Consider the following 24,620-nt stretch of genomic DNA (forward strand, 5'->3'; position numbering starts at 1 on the left):
TCAGATACTTGGATCCTTAAAAAAAAAGACCCCATGAAAACTAAAGGCTTTTTTTTATGTTGTCATATAAAAATACTGGTTTGTAACAAAATATATTTAATTTTTATTACATTATTACACTGGGATTACCAACAGAGAAAAATATACTACCATTTAATTCTTTTTCTTTTTTTAATCATTTTATTGTAGAATATAACACACATACATAAAAGTAATAATTTTCTAACTGCAATTTAACAAGCAGTTAGAGAGCAAGCATTACAAGTTTTATGACAACGCTTTTTAATAAAAATTTTGATCAAAACTGTGACAAATCTCAAATCTTCAAATTCACTGGGAAAAGATCGATTCAATGATGAAACACAAATTTCATGCAATTCTGGGGTCTAATTTTTAAAAACAAAGAATGAATAGGTAACCTATTAAAACAGGATACCCAGTTGCGTCAACAATTTAAACATAATAGGTCAAAATCTGAAACTAACAGTCCTCACAAACCTTACTTACAATGATCAAAAACTAAGACCGAACTAAAGAATGTTAACGAAATACATTATCTGGTGTTGCCAGCCCCCTCTCACACGTCCACCCTTGGTGAAGTTGAGAAAAACAAAAACAAAAACAAAAACCCAGCTTGGACTGTATGCAAGCCTATATCTTTTGAAAATGAATAAACAAAATCAAAATTCTTTACTAGGCTTGTGTAAAAGAAAAATATAACTTCTATCATTATGAAACTCAAATTTCAAATTTCTTTGGGGGGTGGGGTGTCACATGAAAATACACATGATTTAACACTCTTGGATTAGAATTTTCTAAAGCTAACCTTACCTCATATCTGTTAAAGTCTTCAAGAATGGGAATGGCTTCCATAAGAACTAAAATGACCAACGGACACAGCAAATTCAATATGCCTTAGCTCCTTCTAATTATACCTCTAAAAAAAGTATGCCTCTTAATCACTGAAGATTTTTTCTTAATACTAGAGTTTAATGAAAATTAAAAAAAAAGGATTTAGGTTTTAGTGTATATTATGAAAATATAATGTGCATTTTAAGGATTATTTCCATCAGAAAATACCTCAAGCCTTAAGTGTCACAAACAGAAAAAATAAAACTATATATAGAAATGCAAACATCTTTTAGTAGATGATAAAAATCATTTTGTTTTCTTACAATTTAAGGTAAAACTCGAATTATTTTGAGCCTTTTTTTCTCTTCCTTACTATTCTTTTCTTTTCCTTCATTTCCCCTCCCCTCCAGCCCATTTTTAATGCTCTATCAGTACAAAAATGATAAAATTACTGCTCACAGTGCTAACAAAATTAATTAGGAAAGATGTATATAGATCTCATGAAGATGTGCCTGAGTTTATGTTGCCAAGGAAACACTGACGTCTTAAATTTTAAATGGAAGAGTTTATATTTAAAGAATGTTGGAGTCAATAGAAAGTATTTTAAGAAAGAGCAAAACACACACAACTATTCCAAAATACCAACAAATGACACATGAAAACTGTGCAAAGACAATTAAATTTAGTCAACAGGCAACAACTATCTATCCATCAAGGTGAGTCATTTGAAAGACAGTATTGTTTAATGAAAAAAGCAGGGTTTAGAGTTAAAAGCTGAGGCTTCTGACTGGCTTTTGCAACTCATTAACTGTGGGAACTTTGAAAAGTTACATAACTTGCACAAGCCAGGTTCTTCATCAAAAAGAAGTTACTATTTACCTGTTATCTTCTAGAAAACCATAGCACACTGTCATCCATAATTTAAGATACATATTTACAGTATGAAAATAGATGAACATACCCTTCTTTTTTCAGGATATTTTTTACCTTTTTTTCATTAATTATGTAGTACATATTCAGTTTAAAAAAAACTATAAAAATATAGAAAGGATTAAAAAACTCAACTATCCCACATCTAAATATAATCAAGTTCATATTTGGTATGAGACAAGTTTCTTACCTGGTTATAAGAAAGAGATGATATCAAAGATTTAATGGCAAAATAAATGGGAAAAAAGTGAATATAATCTGAATTTCACAATTACAAGAAAAGGATAGGCAGTAAAAATTAAATCAACAAATAATTAAATTAGATAGCAATAAAAATAAAATATATATCAACAGTAAAAAACATCCGCATAAAACTTAATACTGACTGGAAATAGTGTCAAACTTGCTGTCCATAAAAAAACCTTTTCTGTCTCCCCAGTTAAAGTTAGGTCACCCTGGTGTGTTGCTCCCAAAATTCAGCACTCATTTTGCACGGCAATTTGCACATCCATAATAACCGAAAACATTTTTTATAAAAATTTATTTAATGATTCTTTTTCCTCATTAGCTATAAGCTTCATAAACTCAAGGATCATGTCTTCTTCATGTGCCATCATATCCCCAGTAGGAGAACACCTCACACAATAAATGAGATCAATTAACATTTGTTGACTGAAAAAACAAATAAATAAGCAGTTTCTTGTTCTATCATCAACTATTTCTGACTGTTATTTCTCCCCAAACCTAACATCCGTTTGCAGGGTAACCACTAAACAAAGGAAGTATCCAAACTCAAAGAATTTGCCATAACAATGTACATCATTTACAGAGCCTATAAAACAGGAATTGGTAAACCATAGCCCACAGGCCAAATCAGACTAGCCACTTGTTTTTTTTTTTTGAAAAAAGTTTTGTTGCAATGTGGCCATACCCATTCATCTGCTCATTGTCTATGGCTGCTTTTGTGCCAGAATAGCACAACTGCAACAGAAAGCCAAAAATATTTACTTTCTGGCCCTTTACAGAAAAAGTTTGCCAATCTCTGTTCTAGACTCAGTAACTTCCAACTAATAATATAAAGAAACATGAGCTTGTGGTTTCTTCATGAAACTATTTAACATATCTAAACTATATACCAAAGATATTACTGACTCTAAAAATGCAAAAGTTCATAAACTTTTAAGAGTGAGAGGATTAAACACAGCACTTATAGATGTGTCAATAATCCAGGTACTTTGTACTTTATAAGCTTGCTTTTAAACTTCAAATTTTTAACACAGCTGATTTACATTATTAAAACTACAAAAAAAAAATTATTTCTATGCTGTGGTTAATTATTAGCCTTGATGAACTAAAAATCAAACAATGCCAAATCAGCATTTCCTTAGCAGCCTGTAATTCTATCAGTAGGGACTGGAATTACTTTGTGTATTAAAAAAAAAAAAAGGACCTTTATGCTTTGTTTTATGAGAAACTGCTTAATATGATTCAAGCTGACCCTCTTCCTTCTGCTATCATATACAAGTCAAATCAATCTTCAGCCAAAAAAAAAGAAAAAGAAAAAAAACAGGTAGGAAAAAGCATAGTTACCTGGGGAATGAATGGCTTACTGCATTTTGTTAGTTGCTACAACCAAATTAATATCATCATTAAATGATGCAAGGAAAACAATTTTCTTGGATAAAAACAACACCTTATTAATACAACTACAAATTCAACAATATATAAACTGGTCAGCTAGAACTTTTTAAGAAAAATCCAGTTTCTATGTGTACTAGTTGCACACTATTGCAACTAGTATATAGGTCTAGTAGATAGGTTTATTTAACTCTACCCGTTTTGACTGACTTTTGCTGAAAATTATTAGATAAATATCTAAATCATATAAAAAACAAAACAATAAACATTTATAAATAGTGTAAAAATGAAAGAACGTGGGAAAGAAACATTTATTGAGTGACTACTATCTATGACACTTTAAATGCCTATGACAGGCATTTAGAAAGCTTTCTCATAAATCCATTTAATAAGGATATTTCACATGACTATTTAATCTAAAACACATCATTCTATAAAACTAAAACATTATTTTGTAAGTCAAAGATTTCTGTGATAGCTAAGATAGACTGAGAATGGAACTTTTAAGGGACAAACACCACGGATTAATATTTGTAGTATTCGAACACCCATGTTTTACTTTAGTGAATATGGACTTTTTTAAAAAACAAATGACTTAAAATGTTCAGGGAAACTGGCCAAATGAAATTGCAATTATTGATAAATCAGCTAATACCAAAAATTATCCCATACAATATAAATAATATTAAAATATTATATTAAAGTTATTAAAAGTAATGTTCAAATATAACGAAAGAAACATACATTAAAAATGTGCTCTATTATTTGTACTCTTAAGACAATAAGCAATGGTAGTGAAATATGGAAAACACAAAACAAGTCTTGATCAATGTACCACAATCCAAATTTAAAAAGGTCTCTATCCATTCCCTGCTTTACCCAAACTTGGCAAAAGAAAAAAAAAATCTCATTTCTATCATACACTTAGCTGAAGTCTTTTCACTAAGCTAACAGAAGTAATAAGAAAACTTGTTCGTTTTCCTACTACCAACCTGGCCAACCTATCTGCATCTGTATCTTTACACTCTGCCTTCCCTCTTGTTTTAAATGATGAATAGTAACCAGCTCCTAAAGCCATCTATACATTGTCTCCTGCTGGGGAATGAATAATGCTCCCATAAAAGGCATGTTCAGGTCCCAACCCCTGGTCCTGTGGGTGTGAACCTACTTGTAAATAGGACCTTTGAAGATGTTATTGGTTAAGTTGTGCTCAAACTGAATGATGGTGGGCTTTAATCCAATATGGCTGAACTCCTTATTAGCAAAGGAAATTGGACACAAAAAAAAGAGACACCAAAGGAAGAGCAAAAAGCTGAAAGTCAATAAAACGTGGAAGAGAAAGCAGAAGACACGGTCATGTGCATTGTCATGTGACAGAAAAGGCAAGTACAATCACCAGCAGCCAGCCACAGAACACCACGGTCTTCAGGGAAAATGCATCACCTTGCTGGCACCTCAATTTTGGACTTCTCAAGCCTATTAGCCAATAAATTCCAATTATTGTAAACCAACCCATCATATGGTATTTGTTTCAAATTCCAAGAAACTAATATACATCCCATTCCCTTTTGGCTATTCAAGAAGTTTACTTCTTCAATTAGCCCTTTCTCTACTGCATCAATTTTTACACTGGATTAGTCCCATCAGCATACAAATATGGTGCATTACTGCTTTTCTTAAAACACACACACACACACACACACACACACACACACACACACACCTTCACTGACCCCATTAATTGACAGTGCTTCTTAACAGCAAATTCTTCGTAAGTATTTAGTAGGATATATTCACTATCTTCACCAATTCTACATGCATTCACTCATGAACTGAATACAATCACACCAAGGAAACCACACTTGTCACCAGAAGTCTCCAAATTACCAAATCCAACAGTCACATCTCTATCTGCATCGTACTCAACCTTTCAGACGTAGTCGGCACAGTTATTCATAACCTTCTTCCAGTTTTCTCTGGCTTCCAAAACAGCAATCTTTCTAGTTTTCCTCTTACCTTACTGGCTGCACTTTCTCAGTCTCATTTGCACAATCCTTTCTCTCCCCTTCCAGACAGTACTCCAGGACTCAGTCTTCAGACTCTCCCTTAAGAATTTTCAGACTTTTAAGTCCCATGGCTTTAAATATTGCATGCTAACATCATTCAAATTTATATGGGAGAACCAACCCTACCCAGAGCTCCAGAGGAAGTCACTCCACACCACCATGTGAATGTCCAACAGGCATTTCATAGTTCACATGTCCATAACAGTACTCTTGATGCCCCCTACTTGTCCCTCCCCCAGTTTTTCCCATTTCAGTAAATGTCACCAACATTGCCCCAAATCCTAATAGTTCTCACTAGCTTTATTGCCCTAATCCAAGGCTCTTTTACCTCTTAAGTGGACTAATGCAATACCCACATAAGTGATCTCCCTGGTTCCACTCTTGCCTCTCTACATTGTCTTCTCAAAACAGCAGCTAGAGAAATCTTTTCAAAATGTAAACCAGGTCATGACACTGCTCTGCTTCCCACTATTTAGAACAAAAACAAAAGTTCTTGCACCATGGGCTAAAAGTCCCTACATGATATGACCTCTGTCTGCTATGTCTCCCATCTCCTCATCTTCTACTTCTCTTTCCTTCTCTCTCCTTCCCAATCACACTTGTCTGCTTGCTATTTCCTGATGTTTTTCAAATTTGTCTCTGCTTCAGATCCTTTGCATGTGTTATTTCTTCTGCTAGGAATAGTCTCAAATATTCACATGGATCACTCCCTTAGTTTGTTCAGAGTCTGCTGTAACTTCACTTCCACAGAAAGGCCTTCCCTCAACATTATTGAAAATATGACCCTATCTCCAACTACCTTTTGCTTTAGGTCTACACAAATATTTTCCATAATGCAATATATTATTTACATTATATAATTTTTATGGTATGTATTTGTTTATCATCTGTCTCATCTATTAGAAATATAAGCTCCTTGAGGGGAGGAACTCTGATTTGATCACCTCTCTATACTTAGCACCTAGAATGTGTCACACACAAATTAAGTGTTCAATATACATTTGTTTGATAAATAAACAACTTACAACTTCTAACAAGGACTTTTCTCTTATAAATAAACTTGAATGGACTATGATGCCATTACTAAAGCCATATTTAATTCAGACTTCCACATAAAGTGATCTCATTTCTAAGAAGGACATAAAATACGTCCTTTCTGCATTGAATTTCCAGAAATGACGGAATTCCTTACAATTCACTCCAAATAAACAGAGGGTTAAATTATTCTAAGGGGCTAAATTTAAGACTCCACACAATTCTTGGTGATGTGAAGAATAACCATTTCTAAATTTAACCCAAGTTTATTTTATTCCCCACTTCCACCCACCACCCCCTCCAAACGCCTTGGTTACATTTATTTTATTTTAATTTTCACGAGGTTAACTTTTTAACCAAGTAATACATTCACACAGTTTACAAATAAAAAATATTATAAGTTTGAAAAGATATACATTAAAAAGTCTCTTTCCCATTCTTGTCTCCCAGATACCCAGTTCAAACCACCACCAACCAAAAAGTAACCATTAGTATTATAGAGAAGGAGTAGACAAACTTTTCCTGTAAAGGGCCAGATAGTAAATATTTTTGGCTTTGTGGGCCATAGAGTCTCTGTCATAACTACTCAATTCAGCCATATAGCAAAAGCAGCAGTAGATAATATACAAAGAATGGGCTTGGTTGTGTTCCAATAAAACTTTATTTGCAAAAACAGGTGGTGAACTGGATTTTCCCATGAGGTCAAACTTTGCCAACTCCTGTTAAAGAGCTAAGTTTAAATAGGTCTCTTTTATAAAACAACAACATTAATGGTAGCGTTTAGGAAGGGATGGTAACGAAAAATGTTATTTGAAAACAAAAACTCATCCTGTCTACTTCTCTTAACAAATTATTAAGATAATGCATATTTTCATATAAGTAGACAATATTATTCCAAAATGCCTTCTTTATAATCCATAATATGTTACTCCATATTTTATTCTACCTCCTGATGACATAATTAAGAATAAGGAGAGGAACGTTAAGACAAAACAGATTAGTAACACAACTGACAGCACATTGCCAATCATTAAACTCTGGCCCAAAACTTTCTCCTAAATGGTGGATCAATTATATAATTAATACATCCACAGAATACAATAACAAATTAAATCAGTTTCTGTATTTAAAACAAAAAAAATTCCAAATGTATACTTCTCAATCAGATCAATTCCAAAATGTATGTTCCTAATATCTTATGAAGGATTTAAATTAATAAAATAAATTAAGATTAGAGAACCAGCTCTCTACAAGTAAACCATTGTTAGAGTGAAAAACCAGCTTCTTAAAATACAAAGGTAACCTAGATATATATCTTACCTTAGATGCCATTCTCATAAAAAGTCTGTTTTGATCTTCTGCTGTTCCCATCTTTTCATTTTTGACTAAATCATTTAGGCTTAGGTTATCATCATCATGAAAATATCGGACCCTTTCTTTTTCCTCATGAGTTGGAACCTAAGACAAAATGAACATTATTAACATAGTGAAAACATGAATCTCTGAAGTATTTTTATGGATTACCCTATAAATCTGATACTACATGTAAAATACCACTACGCATCACAATCTATCTTTCCACTTATCCCTAATTCTACTTGCTTCCATGTGGAGGAAATTTCCATTAGAACAATATTCCTTACTTCTTCTGCCCCTTTACTCCATCTTCCCCAAGGATGGAAGTATGGCATTATCTGATTGCTGAATCTGGTGGAAAAGCAGAAATGCTCCATTCCTTCCTTACTCCTCTCTGCTCTTCTCTTCCTTATAGTAAAAAATCCCTGCCATTGAGGAGGGAAGCCTGCAGTCACCCAGAGCTCAAATAAGTATTTCAAAGACAAAGGAAGTATTAGCAAGCCCACGTCTGATTTTTAAGTCCAGATTAAAACTGATATTGTGATCCCTTAATAAGTCAATACTGGATTTTCCTATCAGGTTGGTTCCATACCCAAATGTGGAAAGAAAAGTACTATTTATTTCTTCCCAAATCAAATCTCCCCAATACCACCCTCATATTCCCTTAACCAAAGAAAACCTGGTCTTCAACTTCTTTGAGATCTTTGGAACTATGTTGCCAATATCTTTTCCCAATATTACTGTTCAATCTTTGCTAGCTTAAATTTCACATTCCATGACTTCAACCACTCCTTGGCTCCAGACCCTCAGAACTCCTGACCCCCTTGTTCTTTCAATATACTAAAAGAATAAACCTCTATCTTGAATGAACATGCCTGCCTTCTTTACTCCTATACCTAGACTACTCAGCAGTATGGAACTCAAAAAGGGCCCTAACAATACATCCCAGTCAGTTCTTTCTGTCATTTCTCAGAGCAAATTTAATACTTTACTATTCTCCTGCTTCATCCCTCCTCCAACCTCCTAACTCCTCTCATTACATCAGAAGAGGTCTCCAGCTCACCTTCTACTTGCTGAATGCATTAATTTCTATCTCCAGCAATGTAGGCACTCAATAGGCAAATAATAAACATTTGACAGAAAAATTCTGAATGAATAAATCTTTTGTGGACCCAACTCCCACCTGTATGATGTTTCAAATTTAAAACAAAATCCTAATTTGGGAAATATCAATGCATTGTTTTTGCCATCTCAAAATCTCAAGGCAGTGCTAAACACTAATTGCTAGAGCTGTAAGACGTAAAAGGATCACATTATTTACATAATTATTTAAACATTACTGTGTATGGATACACCATCACCAGGTCTCAGTTTAGCTGTCTAACACAAATAACAGGTCTGGAAGACCAAGGTTTTCCTAAGAGATATAGTAAGAATGCAAAATGAAGCTATAAACACTCAAAGAAATTGTATACTAAGATTAAAATTGCTTTAAATATTCAAAATCCACAACCATTTGAAAAAGAGGCAGTTGAATCATATTCTACTTTGCAAAAAGCATAGGAATATAACTAAGAATAAAAATAGAAACATAATTTTACTACTTTCTAATGTATACATCAGAAAACTGCAATTTAGAAAATATTTGTCTTATGCAAAGAAAGTCTCAGAGAGAAGAAAGAAATTTTAAGTAATAAACAAAGACATTATGTTAACTATACCACCTGTCTCCTCTGTCTTTCTCCTTTTGATTCCACAGATCTTCCTGGTGTGTTCACAGGCCATACTCTTCCAGACTGATCTGTTTTAACCAGGATCACTTCTTGCTGGTCTTCAGTCTATGGAAAGATTTAGAGATAACTTTTGAAATTATTGTGAAGAATGCTGAATATTTATATTTAATAACAAAAAAGGGATAAAAAGATTCCTGCCCACCTTCATATAACATTATGGATTATTTTAAGATCTCCAGGATTTTAATTACTAACCATACTATAAAATGATCATAATCTTTTCAAGAAAAAAAGTGAGAAAAAAACACCTAGAGTTTATTTTAATTATTAAAAAAGAATGAGCAACCACAGAAGCAAGACTTCAAATAAAATGTTCATGTAGGCAATATTAAAAGATGACACAGTACCAACATGACTTTTACTGGAAAGGTTCTAATAAAGAATCACATAAAGAATATTAGGGAACTACTTCATTAAAAATCAATCTGTCAGCAGGTAAACTCACTATCCAACCCCCTACGTGGGACATGACTCCCAAGGGTGTAAATCTCCCTGGCAACATGGGACATGACTCCCGGGGATGAGCCTGGACCTGGCATGGGATTGAGAAAGCCTTCTTGACCAAAAGGGGGAAGAGAAATGAAATGAAATAAGGTTTCAGTGGCTGCAAGATTTCAAATGGAGTCGAGAGGTCATTCTGAATTTTTTATTATGCATTATACAGATATCCTTCTGTAGTTTTTAGTGTATTGAAATACCCAGCAGGAAATACCCGAAACTGCTGAGTTGCAACCCAGTAGCCTTGAGTCTTGAAGACTACTGCATAACTATGTAGCTTACACAGTGTGACTGTGTGATTACAAAAACCTAGTGGCTCACACTCACTTTATCCAGCGTATGGATACATGAACAGAAAAATGGCAACAAAAATTAAATGAATAATGGGGTGGGTGGGATGGGATATTTTGGGTGTTCTTTTTTACTTGTATTTTTATTCGTATTTTTATTGGAGGGAGTAATGAAAATGTTCAAAAATTGACTGTGGTAATGGATGCACAACTATATGATGGTACTGTGGACAACTGATTGTACACTGTGGATGACTGCATGGTATGTGACTATATCTCAATAAAACTAAATTAAAAAAAAAATCATTCTGAAACAAAACCAAAATCAATCACATTTAAATTTTCTTCTCAAGTATGAATTAAATCCTAAAAATCAATTTCACTTGGATTTAAAACAGATTTAGTTCCCTGTTGAAAGAAAAGAAAAAAGTGCATACCTATTATTAATCTTAAATTCATATACAACACTAAATGAATAGTAAACATTATTTACCACTACTTTTCTTCCTCAATCAATGAAATATTATATTTTAAAACACATCTCCAACCATTCCCTACAGGACAATAGGAATGGGCAAAACATTATTAGCTGACTTCCAACTTTTATCACACTCCTGAGGCTGATCTCACTAAAGGTCTTCAAATTACTAAAAATTCAATACTTCACAATTATCACCCTCCTGGATTTCACAGCATTTGGTTCAGTTTATATATATATGTATATCCTTCAGCCTGAACTCTCTTCATTCCAGTTTTAAATAGCCTGCTCTTTCCTTGTTCTCCCTTACCTCTCTGACCCATTCATTCATAGATTTATCAAATATTTTTGAAAAAGATTACTATTTCTAAAAGTTACTATTATCAAACAAAGCAAATGTGGTTCATGACTTCAAGAAGCTTATAATCTAGTGGGGGAATTATTTTCTACAGTAATTATCAGTAAAAGAAAAGCCAATTTCACTTTCCCCTCCATTTCTAGCTACCCCTCAAATGCTGATGGTTCCAGAGGTTCCAACCTTCAAGACTGAAAGCTAATTATCATTTGTACTATGAACCAAGTCATTGTGTTAAACACAAATATAATCATGTCACTTTGCTAAAAAACCTATAGGGACTCCACATCACCTTCTAGATCAGTATCCCTCAAAGAGTGTTCCACAGACTAATGCCAGTCCAACAATTGTTACCCCATACAAAATATTTATTATCAAACCATGATGAGATACAAAAACTGAGGTTTATAAACTTTTATAGCAATCTCACAGACTAATTTTACATTGAATCTAAATAAAATTTGGGGGCTTGTATTTTATTTAATCTTTCAAATTTTATTTTGCTATAATTCACTTTTATTTTACTTTACAAAACCATTAGTCCATGATGGACTAGAAAATGTAAACTATAAAATGAAAGAAAATGAGAAGCATTGTGCCAGATACTACAATCAAGTCTAAGCATTTTAACGTAGTATCTCTTCCAAATTCTATGGCCATATATTTATTTCCTCTGCATGAAGCAACTTTTCCTTCTTGCTCAACTAGGAAACCAAGGAATTAGTCAAAACCAATATTCAGTTATCAAATTATTTTAGGAACATTTATATCACTGGAAGGTAACTATTCGCCTACTAATAATTATCTGTCTTTCCCACTTTTCCAGGTCAAAGGCCAAGCTGTGTGCTCCTCTGTACCTATAGCACCTGGCATAGTGCCAAACATACAGTGAGCACTCAATAAATGCTTGGTAAACTGGATTAATAAACTGATGCCTCATATAGATTAATCATACTACCAAAGCTAACCTACTTTTCCCTCTATTCACTCTTTCCTCCCTTTTTCTACTTCCCGTTCCTTAGGCTTGCCAGATCAAAGGACACTAAGTTTTCCCACTTTCGGTACCCAAGACAGTGCATTCTAATCATCTACATGTTATTAAAACCTAAGAAAGAAATGAGAAGTACATTTTACACAGATATATGCAAAAGTAATTTTATCAGCCATGTAATTAAGCAATTTCCCTCTAAAGAAAAGAGACCAGTTTTTATGCTTTGTTTTGTTTTTTTCATAAGAATGCGAAACGCTCTTGGTTTTAAAAACTTCCCCAACAATTTCAATTGTCTCTTTTGGATTTACATTTTGAAAATATTAAAACTGAGTGATCCCCTATGAACATTATATATGGACACTTTCATTAACAAATCTCAAAATGTTTTATGACCATTACTTCACTAATCCATAAAATAGCCTGTTGGATGACAGGAATCATGGATTCTTATTTTAAAGGAGGAAAAGAGGAAAAAAACATCATATAAAGTTATAAAATCTATTTGGTTTTTACATTATTAAATGGTTTAAAATAATCAAAGGAAGAATATTTTATGACATGTGAATTCTATGAAATTCAAATTTCAGTGTCCATAAATAAAGTTTTATTGGAACACTGCCATGCACATTCATTTACTTATTGTCAATGGCCGCTTTCATGCTACAAGGGCAGAGTTGAGTAGTTGTGACGGAGAGTATATAACCCACAAACTCTAAAATATTTACTATTTGGTCTCTACAGAGACAATCTACCAACCCTTGTTCTACATTATTCTTCAACTGATAATACTAATTCAAAATCATTTTATTGATTCTCTTCTTTACCTGAGAACAAAGGAGCATCTGCATTTGCTTGAAAGTATTACAAACAGATCTGTGTTGTTAACAGCTAGTGGAAGAAAATGGGACTCAGTGCTCTTTTATTTTGTTGAAATATGCCTGACTTCTACTTCTGGCCATAATGGCAGAACAAGAAACAGCTATAATCTGTCACCATTGAAAAATCAGACAACTTGACAAAATATATGACATAACTATTTTCAAACACTGGACAACTGACACATGAAAAACTGTGATCTCCAAGAGAAGAGAAGCAAATGAGAGGAGCCCTAAGATTGCCACAGCTTTCTACCAAAGGGTAGTTTCCAGACTGCACCACAAGAAGGGGTTCTGGAACCTAAACAGTTCAGCTACTTTGCTGATTTGAGGAGGTGGAGATCAGAGTTCAGGAAAGTCAAGGTAGCTGGATTTACAGAGCCACAGGTATCTACCAGGATCTATTCTAATAAAACTACATTGGATCCCCTGGAGTTTGGGCTGAGTCGTAGGTTGTACATTTATGGAGTGAAATTCCAAAAGATCAGGCAAAGAATAATCAGGGAGTTGTAAGCTGAACAATTACCAGAGCTCAAAAACATCCAGGAGAAGTCTGAGCTCCAATCAACCAGAGTGGACAGCCCTTGATGATCATTCAAGGAATTCTCTAAAGACCCTAAAGAGGTTACACTTTAGTCATCAGGATAAACAATTCCAAGACGGCAGACTACTCTACACTCTCTATAGCAAAGCTTTAAAACATTGCATGAAGGGGTCAAACTGATGCACAAGTAATTAACTGCCTGCCAAAGCAAAGCTAAGTGATCTTTAAAGAATAACAACAAAATCCAGACACTCAACAATGTAACACTCATGATGTCCAGATTCTGATCAAAAATTACTAAACTTACAAAGAAGCTGGAAAATGTGCTCCATAACTAGAAGAAAAATCAGTGAACAGAAATAAACCAAAAATGATACAGATGATGGAAACAGCAAACAAGGATATTAAAGTAGCTACTAATATTAAATTCAAGTATCTAAAGAAAAACACGGACTTAATGTATACATTTAAAAAAGAACCAAATGAAACTTTTAGAGATAAAAAATATAATATCTGAAGTGAAAATTTTACTGAATGGGATTAAAAGCAGACTAGAGACTAAAGAAGAGAAAAATCAGCGAAAATGAAGATATAGCATCTACAATGAAGCACTGTGCCAGTTTGAATGTATTATGTCCCCCAAAATGTCACTATCTTTGATGCAATCTTGTGGGGCAGACTGATTAATCTTTTTGATTAGGGTGTGATCTTTTGATTGAGTGTTTCCATGGAGATGCGCTCCACCCAACTATGGGTGATAACTCTAACTGGATAATTTCCTTGGAGGTGTGGCCCCGCCCTTCAGCATGGGCCTTGAATTAGTTTACTGGAGCACTATATAAGCTCAGACAGAAGGAGCAAGCTTGCTATAGCCAAAACGGACACTTTGAAGAATGCACCAGGGCTGAGAGAGTAGCTGCAGATGACAGACAGTATGAAGACAGCCACTGAAAGCAGACTCTTGCTCCGGAGAAGCTAAGAGAGGACAAACACACCAAGAGCAATTAAGAGTGACATTTTTAAGGAATGGCAGCCTAGAGAGGAACATCCTAGGAGAAAGCCATTTTGAAATCAGAACTTCAGAGCAGAAGTCAGCCACATGCCTTCCCAGCCAGCAGAGGTTTACCAGACATCACTGGCCATCCTCCAATGAAGGTACCCAATTGTTGATGCATTACCTTGGACACTTTATGGCCTTAAGACTGTAACTGTGTAACCAAATAAACCCCCTTTTATAAAAGCCAATCCATCTCTGGTGTTTTACATTCCAGCAGCATTAGCAAACTAGAACAAGCACAGATAGAAATATGATGGGAAAAACTGAGTAGAATGATGTTCTATCCTCTAGACGGTAAACCATTGTGTAAACTCCATATCAGTACTGAGATTCAGAAGGTGATAACATAAACACAGACTGAAGATTTCTTCCATGACCCCATTTTTAAGTTAATCAAGCCATCTTGTCCACCCTGAAATTTTTCCACAGCATGCTCTAAAATTAGAATAAAGGCACATATTCAGTCTTGTAGCCTCAGTTTTATTTCTTGTCAAATTGGTGTAATAATGATCTACCTAACTCCTCTCTCTCTCTCATAAACCTACTGCTAGAAAATATAATAAACATTTACAAACTTGAGAAACAAAATATTAATGTAAAGGATCATTGCTAAAAATGTATGAGACATATTTAAGCCTAGATCTGTAGTCATCTCACAGTTTCAAAAGGTGATTATTTATGGACATGTTTAAACACTACAGATTATAATGTTATTGAGCAGATGTTTTCTAGAGTCAGTGAAATATCTGTAGCAATATGAAAATGAAATTCAAGCCATGTTTTCATCATGCTTCTTTGTAATCCTTACATATGAAGCTAGTTATGAGAATACAACTTGATTATATCTTTAACCAGGAACATTTCAGCATTTAAACATAGGTAGGGGAGAGGGGGAGGAGAAAATTCAGAAAGTTTTTAAATGTAAAGTAACAGAAACTATTTTCTTTTAGATGTAAAAAATTATTTGAGTTATAAAATAGGTTACTTTAAATACAGCAAATATTACATTTCATGTATCAAAAATAGCAACAAGATATGAAAATGTTCTAAAATTGATTATGGTGCTAAAAACACAACTGTGATTATGCTGAGAGCCACTGGTTGTACACTTTTGATGGATTATATCGTGTGTGAATAAAACTTTTAAAAAAAGAACTGTATCAAGAAATGTAGAACTAAAAAAAAAAAAACTGAAAAGAAGTTTTGGCGAGGATGCAGAGAAATAGGAACCCTTGTACATTGTTGGTGGAAATGTAAAATGGTGTAGCCACTTTGAAAAACAGTTTGGTGGTTCCGCAGAAAGTTAAACAGAGTTTCCGTAGGACCCGGCAATTCTACTCCTAGATATATACCCAAAACAATTGAAAGCAGGGACTCAGAAAGGTATTTGTACACCAGTATTCATCGCAGCATTATTCACAACAGCCAAAAGGTAGAAGCAGCCTAAGTGTCCATACACAGATTAATGGATAAACAAAATGTCATCTATACACAGAATGTAATAGTTTTCAACTATAAGAAGAAATAAAGTGCTGATACATTTGCAACATGGATAAACCTTAAAGACATGTCGGGTGAAATAAAGCCAGACACAAAAGGACAAGTATTGTATGGTTTCTCTTACATGAAATACTTAGAATAAACAAATGCATAGAGATAACAGAATAGTGATTATTAGAGGTGGGGAGAGGATCAGAGTCAGGGGAGTTACTACTGAATGGGTGTGAGTTTTGGTTGGGGATGACGAAAATAGTCTGGAGAATGAATGTGGTGTAAGTTACACTGTATTGTTAATGTCCTTAATGTAAAAGATTTGTCCACTTAAAATCATTAAAATTATTTTTATATTATGTATACTTTACCACAACTAAAAATAAAATTAAAAACATAAATCTATGCATATGCAAAGTCATACAATCCTGGAATGCTTTAATAAAAGTATATTATTTCAAAAAAAAAAAAAAATAGCAACAAGAGCAAAGATAGTGGCATAGAGAGGAGTGGAAGTTAGTTAGTCCCCTGGAACAAGTAATAAACAACCAGGAACAACTAGTAAATAACCTGGAATAACTACTGGGGAACAACCATGTCTGTCCACACATCGTCTACCAATCTGGATTGGAAGAAATGCCTAAGATTGCAGTATCAAATCTGTAAGTAAAAACTGCAGAAACACGCCGGGAGTCCCCTCCCTCCATGGTAGGCAAACCTTGCTGTGGCAGAAAGGAGCACGCTCTGAGTAAGCAAATATACCTCAGTCCAGCTCCAACTGGGGTTTTAATTAGCAAATGTGGACTGCTCGATACAAGCTACAAATCCCCAACAAGCAGACAGAGGCTTTAGTGATGACTGACCTTAAAGAGGCAGAAGACTCCCCTGCCCTTGGAGGGGGAGCCCAGAAGACCAGGTGTTACCTTTGGCTGATGGGTGAAACTGGAGGGCCATGTACTGGCTCTAAAAGGGGGCTTTCTGTCCCTTTTTCGCTCTCTCAACCTGAGCAGCTCAGTGGAGAAAACCTCAGCCATTTTCATTTCACAGCTCTCTGACTCAGACAAGGGTGGAGATAGCAGAGACAGAGAGACAAAGAACCCATTCAAATGCAGATGATAACTCCCTAGGGGGTGTATCTTCCCTAAGAGGATGGAGGTGTGCCCAGCTCTACTACCTGCCTTCCATTCAGAACCAGACCCCAGAGACTGGGGGAAAACAGCCAAAACAGAAACTAAGCGGGCCATACCTCCTTACACCAGTCAGGAACGACAGGCTGACAGGCACAACCTGCTGGGCAGGTTGGGAAAAACACAGAGGCTAGAGGCCTGACAGGGTGTGTCAATCTCTAAGACACACCCTCAGGGAAACCTGATACTGAATATTTCCCCCTCCTGAGACCTGATTGGGGTAACCAAGGAAACCAGATGCCTAGACAACGGCAAACTACAACCTACACTAAGAAAAACAAAGATATGGCCCAGTCAAAGGAACAAACTTACACTTCAATCAAGACACAGTGGAAATACTGTTTCACTTTAATGAAACAATCTATTAAAGATTTTCAAAGAAATATGCTAGACCAAATCAACAAGATCAGGGAAGATATGGCAAAAGAGATGAAGGTTACAAAGAAAACAATGGGTGAACATGAGGCAGAAATCAAAAGTTTGAAAAAACAACTGGCAGAATCTATAGAAATGAAAGGCACAACACAAGAAATGAAAGACACAATGGAGACATACAACAGCAGATCTCAAGAGGCAGAAGAAAACACTCAGGAACTGGAGAACAAGACACCTGAAATCCTACACACAAAAGAAAAGATAGGGAAAAAAATGGAAAAATATGAGCAACGTCTCAGGGAATTGAATGACAACATGAAGCGCATGAATGTACATGTCATGGGTGTCCCAGAAGGAAAAAAGAAGGGAAAAGAGGCAGAAGCAATAATAGAGGAAATAATCAATGAAAATTTCCAATCTCTTAGCAAAAACATAAAATTACACATCCAAGAAGCGCAGCATACCCCAAACAGAATAGATCTGAATAGGCCTACGCCAAGACACTTAATAGTCAGATTATCAAACATCAAAGACAAAGAGAGAATCCTGAAAGCAGCAAGAGAAAAGCGATCCATCACATACAAAGGAAGCTATATGTGTGGATTTCTCAGCGGAAACCATGGAGGCAAGAAGGAAGTGGGGTGATATATTAAGATACTGAAAGAGAAAAACTGCCAACCAAGAATCCTATCTCTGGCAAAACTATCCTTCAAATATGAGGGAGAGTTTAAAATATTCTCTGACAAAAGGCAATGAAAGAGTTTGTGAGCAAGATACCTGCTCTACAGGAAATACTAAAGGGAGCACTACAGATAGGAAAAGAGTGGAGTGAGAGAGGTTTAGAACACAATTTGGGGTGATGGCAGCATAGCAATGTAAGTACACTGAACAAAGATGACTGTGAGTATGGTTGAAAGAGGAAGGTTAGGAGCATGTGGGGCACCAGAAGGAAAGAGGAAAGATAAAGAGTGGGGCTATACAACTCAGTGAAACCTAGAGTGCTCAAAATTGTGATAAAATGTACAAATATGTTTTTACGTCAGGGAGAACAAATGAATGCCAACCTTGCAATGTGTTAAAAATAGGGTGGTATTGGGGAAAAATACAATCAATGCAAACTAGAGACTACAGTTAACAGAAGCATTGTATTATGCTTCCTTTAATACAGCAAAGGCAATATATCAAAGCTAAATGCCTATAAGAGGGGAACATAAGGGAGGGCTATGGGACTCTTGGCATTGATGATGTTGTCTGACTCTTTTATTCTACTTTAGTTTAATTCTATCTTTCCTTTTGTTGCTTTTTAGCTGTAATGTTCTGTTTTGTTTTGTTTTGTTTCTTTTTTCTTTTTCTTTTGTCTCTCTATCTTCTTTGACTCTTCCTCCTTTGTGGAAGAAATGGAGATGTCCTTATATAGATAGTGGTGATGGTGGTGAATACATAAATACGTGACTAAACAGGGAACCATTGATTTTTCACTTAGGACGGAACGTATGGCAGGTGAACAAAACTGTCTTAAAAAAAAAAAAAAAACGGGTTGATTAAGAATCCTTGAGAGCACTATATTGAGTGAAATAAGTCAGACGCATAAGGACAAATAATGCATGGTCTGCAATACGAACTAATTATTAATATGTCAACTCATAGACATGAAACATAAGTTACCAAGATATAAAAGGCTAAAGAACAAGAGGCGGTTGCTTATTATGAGCAGAATGTTCAACTAGGTTGAACTTAAATGTTTGGAAATAGACAGAGGTGATGGTAGCACATTGTGAGAATAACTAACAGTGCTGAATGGTGTGTGAATGTGGTAGAAAGGGGAAGCTTAGAGTCACATATGTCACCAGAAGGAAAGGTGGAGGTTAAAAGATGGGAATGTATAAAACAGTGAACCTTGTGGCGGGCAATGTCCATGATTAGCTGTACAAATATTAGAAATCTCTTCCATGAACTAGAACAAATGTATGACACTATAACTAGAGGTTAATAATAGAGGGGCATATAGGGAAAAAAACATACCTATTACAAACTATATACTACAGTTAATAGTACTATTATTTTAACATTCTTTCTTCAACAGTAACAAACATACTATACCAATACTATGAGTCAGTAATGAGGGGGGGTGGTTAGGGATGGGAGGATTTGAGTATTATTTTTGTTTTGTTTTTTTCTTTTTTTTGTTTATTTGTTTTCTGGAGTAATGAAAATGTTCTAAAAATTGAAAAAAAAATGTGATGATGGATGCACAGCTGAATGATGGTACCATGGGCAACTGATTGTACACTTTAGATCTTTGGATATTGTATGGTATGCGAACAATCTCAATAAAATTAAATTTAAAAAAATAGCAATGAAATCTAAAAACCGTCTTATATTTTTCTTATTTAAAAACAAACCAAGAAAACTTTTACAGATAGAAATTAATACTGATATAATTTTTTAAAGTTATAGGATATATCTCATTTACAACCAAGCCTGTGACCTAGGTGTTACTAAGTCACATTTTACTAATGAAGATACTAAGGATCATATACAAAAAATGATGAAGCCCCAGACCCAATTCTAGATCTCTGACTTTAAAGCCCCATGATAGGAGGATTACAGGAAGATGGCAGAGTAGGGAGCGCCAGGACTCAGTCCTTCCACCACAAGAACCATTAAACAGGAAGAAACTGACAGAAACAACTATTTAAAACTCCAGAGGCCAGAAAAACACTGTATAGCATTCAGGAAAGAGAAGGAGGAATAAGCTGATAAATTACATTAAAGAACAGTAAATTGCTCTCTCTGTGCAGCAGCTACTGGTGCCCATAACCCAGTCTCACACCAGGCCACTGTCAGGGTGGCCCTGGGCTAGCTCACTGGTGAAAGAAAAGGATATAAAAATCCTCTTCCCCAAGACCAGGGGTGGGCACAGCTGATCACTGATAATGGCTTTTGATTAGCAACTTCAGACCCCTGGGGGCTTGGCTATGAAGGAGGCGACTGTTTCAACCCACCCTGAAAAAGACAGCCACAGCCACTGTTTCAACCCTCCCAGGACAAAGGACATGGCAGAGGAGAATGAGAGATGCTATGATCCTCAGGACTGCAGGGAACAGTTAGTTGAAGGATTGCATTTGCTGGGCAGGCCAAGAAAGCTCAGCTTTGGGGTGCCATGGAAGAAGCACGTGACACTCTTCCTGATCCTCCACCCCACCCCCCACCCCCAAACACACCCATGCTAAGGGAACTTTAGAACTAATCTGCATCCGTTTTGTGGTCCCTGGCTATGTTTCAGCTAGAAAAGACTGACTTGAGAAAGTCCACACGAGTTTGCCCCTCCCATTATTTGCCTTCTATGCAAAAGGAGCCTGAAACAATGAAAAGGACTGTACAAACTATAGAGGTGGACAGTCTGGGCAAAGGCTTGCCGGCTTCAAACACCCATTAGAGCGTGGTCCATCTCCCTCAAACACACGAGATAACCAGACACCCCTAAACAGAACTGCAAAACAACCAACAAGCAAACGCCTAGGAAAGACACAGGTCCAGAAAGACAGTGAAAACCCTGCACACTGCATTTGCCTTGAGCTGAAGCTCAGGAAAATCTCTGTCTTATTACCAACTAGTTATAAAATCAAGAAACAGACACTTCAGGGATTAAATCCCAGAGTTAACATTTTAAACATTAAAATGTACACTGTGCAAAAAGGAGTACAAGATTAAAAAAAAAAAAAAAAAAAAAAAAAAAAAAAGCAAATACAAGAAATGATGGCCCATCCAAAGGAAGACGATAAAAGTCCAGATAATACAAAAAAGAAGACCAGAAGGTATACATATAGAACAAGGCCTTTAAAACAATGATATTAAAAATGCTCCAAGAGATGAACGAAAATTCAGAAAAAGAACTAAAGGCTATCAGGAAAACAATAAATGAGCAACATGAGAATATTAGTAAAGAGACAAAATTTTAAAGGCAAAAAACACAACTTTTTCTCAATTCCTTAATTTGTGTAAAAATTCTGAGTTATCCACTTTTAAAAACATTAGCTACCACAACTTAGCCAAAACAGCTAATTTCATAAACATACTCTGTATACCAGCATCAATGCCATTAATGATGTTAGCCTGCAAAATTTTCACGGAACTTCACTTCATGCATTCCTACCTCCTTTCGTACTAACAATGAATGATGGAAATTAATCTTTGAGAATAGTCCTTTAAAATCATAGACCTCCATCAAACCTAATCTCCAAAATTGTTGTTGCTTTCTCATTCAGAATAAAAGAAGAAGTGTCATGTAAACTTAAGAACCCTTATGAGGGTTCAAACATTGCTCTGCCACTTACTAGTTGCACATCTGGAAAAATTACTTAACTCTCTGTGCCTCAGTTTCTTGGTCGGTAAAACTGTGATAATGACATGAACTACCTCAAGAGTTGTTGAAGAATTCAGTATATTCATTTATCTAACCTCAACACCATAAGGAACCAACTAAGCCCTTTGACTTCTTCTATCTACATTTATTTCCTTGGTGATCTAATACAGTACCATGTATTTAAATATGTTTCAGCCTAGGCTTCTCCCAACTCCACACTATAACCAACTGCCTACTTGACACCTCTGCTTGTTCTATATCTAAATGGTATCCAAACTCAATATAACCAAAATAGAATTTCTCATCTTCACCCCCATATCTGCTCCTCCTCTTTCTTTCACATCTCAAATAATGACCACTCTATTCTTTCAACTGCTCAGCTAAAAATATGGGGGTCCTCTCTGACCCATTTCTTTATCACATATCTCACATCTAAGCCATTATAAAAATTCCGTCACTACTTCTTTCAAAATATATACAGAAAAAGTATAGAAAGAGAATCTAATCATTTCTCTCATAGGCAAGTATCTTGATCAAAGCTACCATCATCTCTTATCTGTATTATTGCAAAAGTCTAACCAGACTCCAGCTTCTGCCCTTATTATCCTTCAATCTTTTCTTAAACCAAAGCCAAGATGGTTCAGTCAAAATATATTCTCTGCTCAAAACCCTTTATTAGCTTCTCATCTCACTCAGATTAAGGACCCAGTTCCTTACTATGACCTTCAAAGCTTAACATGATCTGGCTTCCCATAGTTTCTCTGACCTAGATCACCTGCAACCCTCTTTCTGTCTCATTTCACTCCAGCAAGACTGGTCTCCTTGCTGTTCTTCCTACACATCAATCTCCCACCTTAGGCCTGTTATCATCTGTTTCCTAATATGCCTGCAGTGTTCTTCACACAGCTATAAAGAGATTCACTCCTTCATTTCTTTCAAATCCTTGCATCAATGTCACTTTTTCAATGAGGATTACCTGTGTATCCTATTTAAAACTGTAAGCCACCAACCCATCTGACATTCAAGATTCCCATTAACCCTATTCTTTTTCCATTAACCCTACTCTTTTGCTATGCGATTTATTTATTTATTTATTTTATCATTTATTGTCTCTCTCTCTTCCTACACAAATGAAAACTGTATACAGGCAGGTGTTTTTGTCTGTTTTGTTCACTAATGGAGAGATGAATGAATCATTGAACAAAATAACTTGTTTGATATGAGATGGATAGCTAATTCAAGTATTTCATTTTGTAGGGGAAGAATTTATAGACTAAAGGTATTAACTGAATTGTACAAGGTCAAATAGTAAGTGGCAGAGTCCAGAATAAAACCAGGTCGCCTTGACACCAGGCTTAGGCTCTGTTTCCAATGTAAGAGAATATATGTGGAAATACATTTTTAAAACAAGCATACACACACAGACACAGATATAGAAACACCTCACATGAAAATATTACCAATGCAAAGTAGTACTACTGAACAAGGCAATTATGTGCCGGCAAACAAACTTTTATTCCTTACCTCTTCCCCAGATTTTTTGGATGATATCTGTGTTGTAGTTTCTTTGAATTTATTTGCTTTTTCAAGTTGGGCTTTAAGGTGTTCAGCTAATTCCTTCAAAAACAAAAACAGGAAAAATAGATATACATATATATATTTAAATTCTGCATTACAGAATACTTCAAATTTATATAACAGAAGGGAAAATAGCATAATGAACACACATGTAGCCATCACCTAGCTTCAATTACTAACTCACAGTCTATATATTACTTTTTAATGAACTTACCTCAGTTACAAACTTCTTAAATATCTGTGACATTTGTTTATGCTTTCAAGGTAAATCATTATAAGGTTATATATTTTGGGCAGGATAGGGATATGAAAGAATTATATAACTGTAAGGATGACATTTTTATAATTCCTTAGATACTACAAACTTGCAATATTTAAAACTTGGGTTATTTGTAACAAGGAAGCCATCAAAAGATTTGAAGTATTACTTTGTTCATTGTTGAAAGTAATATGGATAAAAATTCTGAATATATTTCATTTTTATTCTAGGAATTCTGTAGAAATTTATATAAAATTGACATATAAAGCAACAAACCACTAAGCAAAAAACTAAATAAATATATTTATGTGACAAGCAAAGAATAGCATTCACCACTGAAGTGGATCCACCAACACAGTAACACTTCTTATAATATAAGCTAACCTCCTACCTACATGACCTCTCTTTCTCTATTTTAGCTAATTCCTCTGTGCTTTCAAAATTCAAACTTTATTCTCTTGCTGTTTTTGCTGTCAGTTTCTCTCTCTTGCAAGTTCTGGGTTGAGTTGAAGTTGAGTGTTACGAAGGTCCACATTCAGAAAAAGAAGGAGCATATAAAAGATTTGCCTTCTATAAGACATACAAACTACTAAAAATAGAAATGTC

General features: G+C 35.1%; 1 protein-coding gene across 2 annotated transcripts in view; it reads right to left on the reverse strand.

Moving 5' to 3' along the window:
• Positions 1–24,620, reverse strand: part of CWF19L2 (CWF19 like cell cycle control factor 2) — a 174,272-nt gene that overhangs the window by 56,919 nt on the left and 92,733 nt on the right. For both annotated transcript variants that reach the window (XM_037841310.1, XM_037841309.1), the window contains exons 10-12: positions 23,702–23,794; positions 9,602–9,715; positions 7,842–7,979 (exon numbers count right to left, since the gene is read on the reverse strand). In XM_037841310.1, coding sequence (XP_037697238.1) covers positions 7,842–7,979; positions 9,602–9,715; positions 23,702–23,794 — 345 coding nt within the window. The remainder of the gene's footprint in view (positions 1–7,841; positions 7,980–9,601; positions 9,716–23,701; positions 23,795–24,620) is intronic.

Source organism: Choloepus didactylus, chromosome 6 (genome assembly GCF_015220235.1).
Source record: "Choloepus didactylus isolate mChoDid1 chromosome 6, mChoDid1.pri, whole genome shotgun sequence".
Lineage (NCBI taxonomy): Eukaryota > Metazoa > Chordata > Mammalia > Pilosa > Megalonychidae > Choloepus > Choloepus didactylus.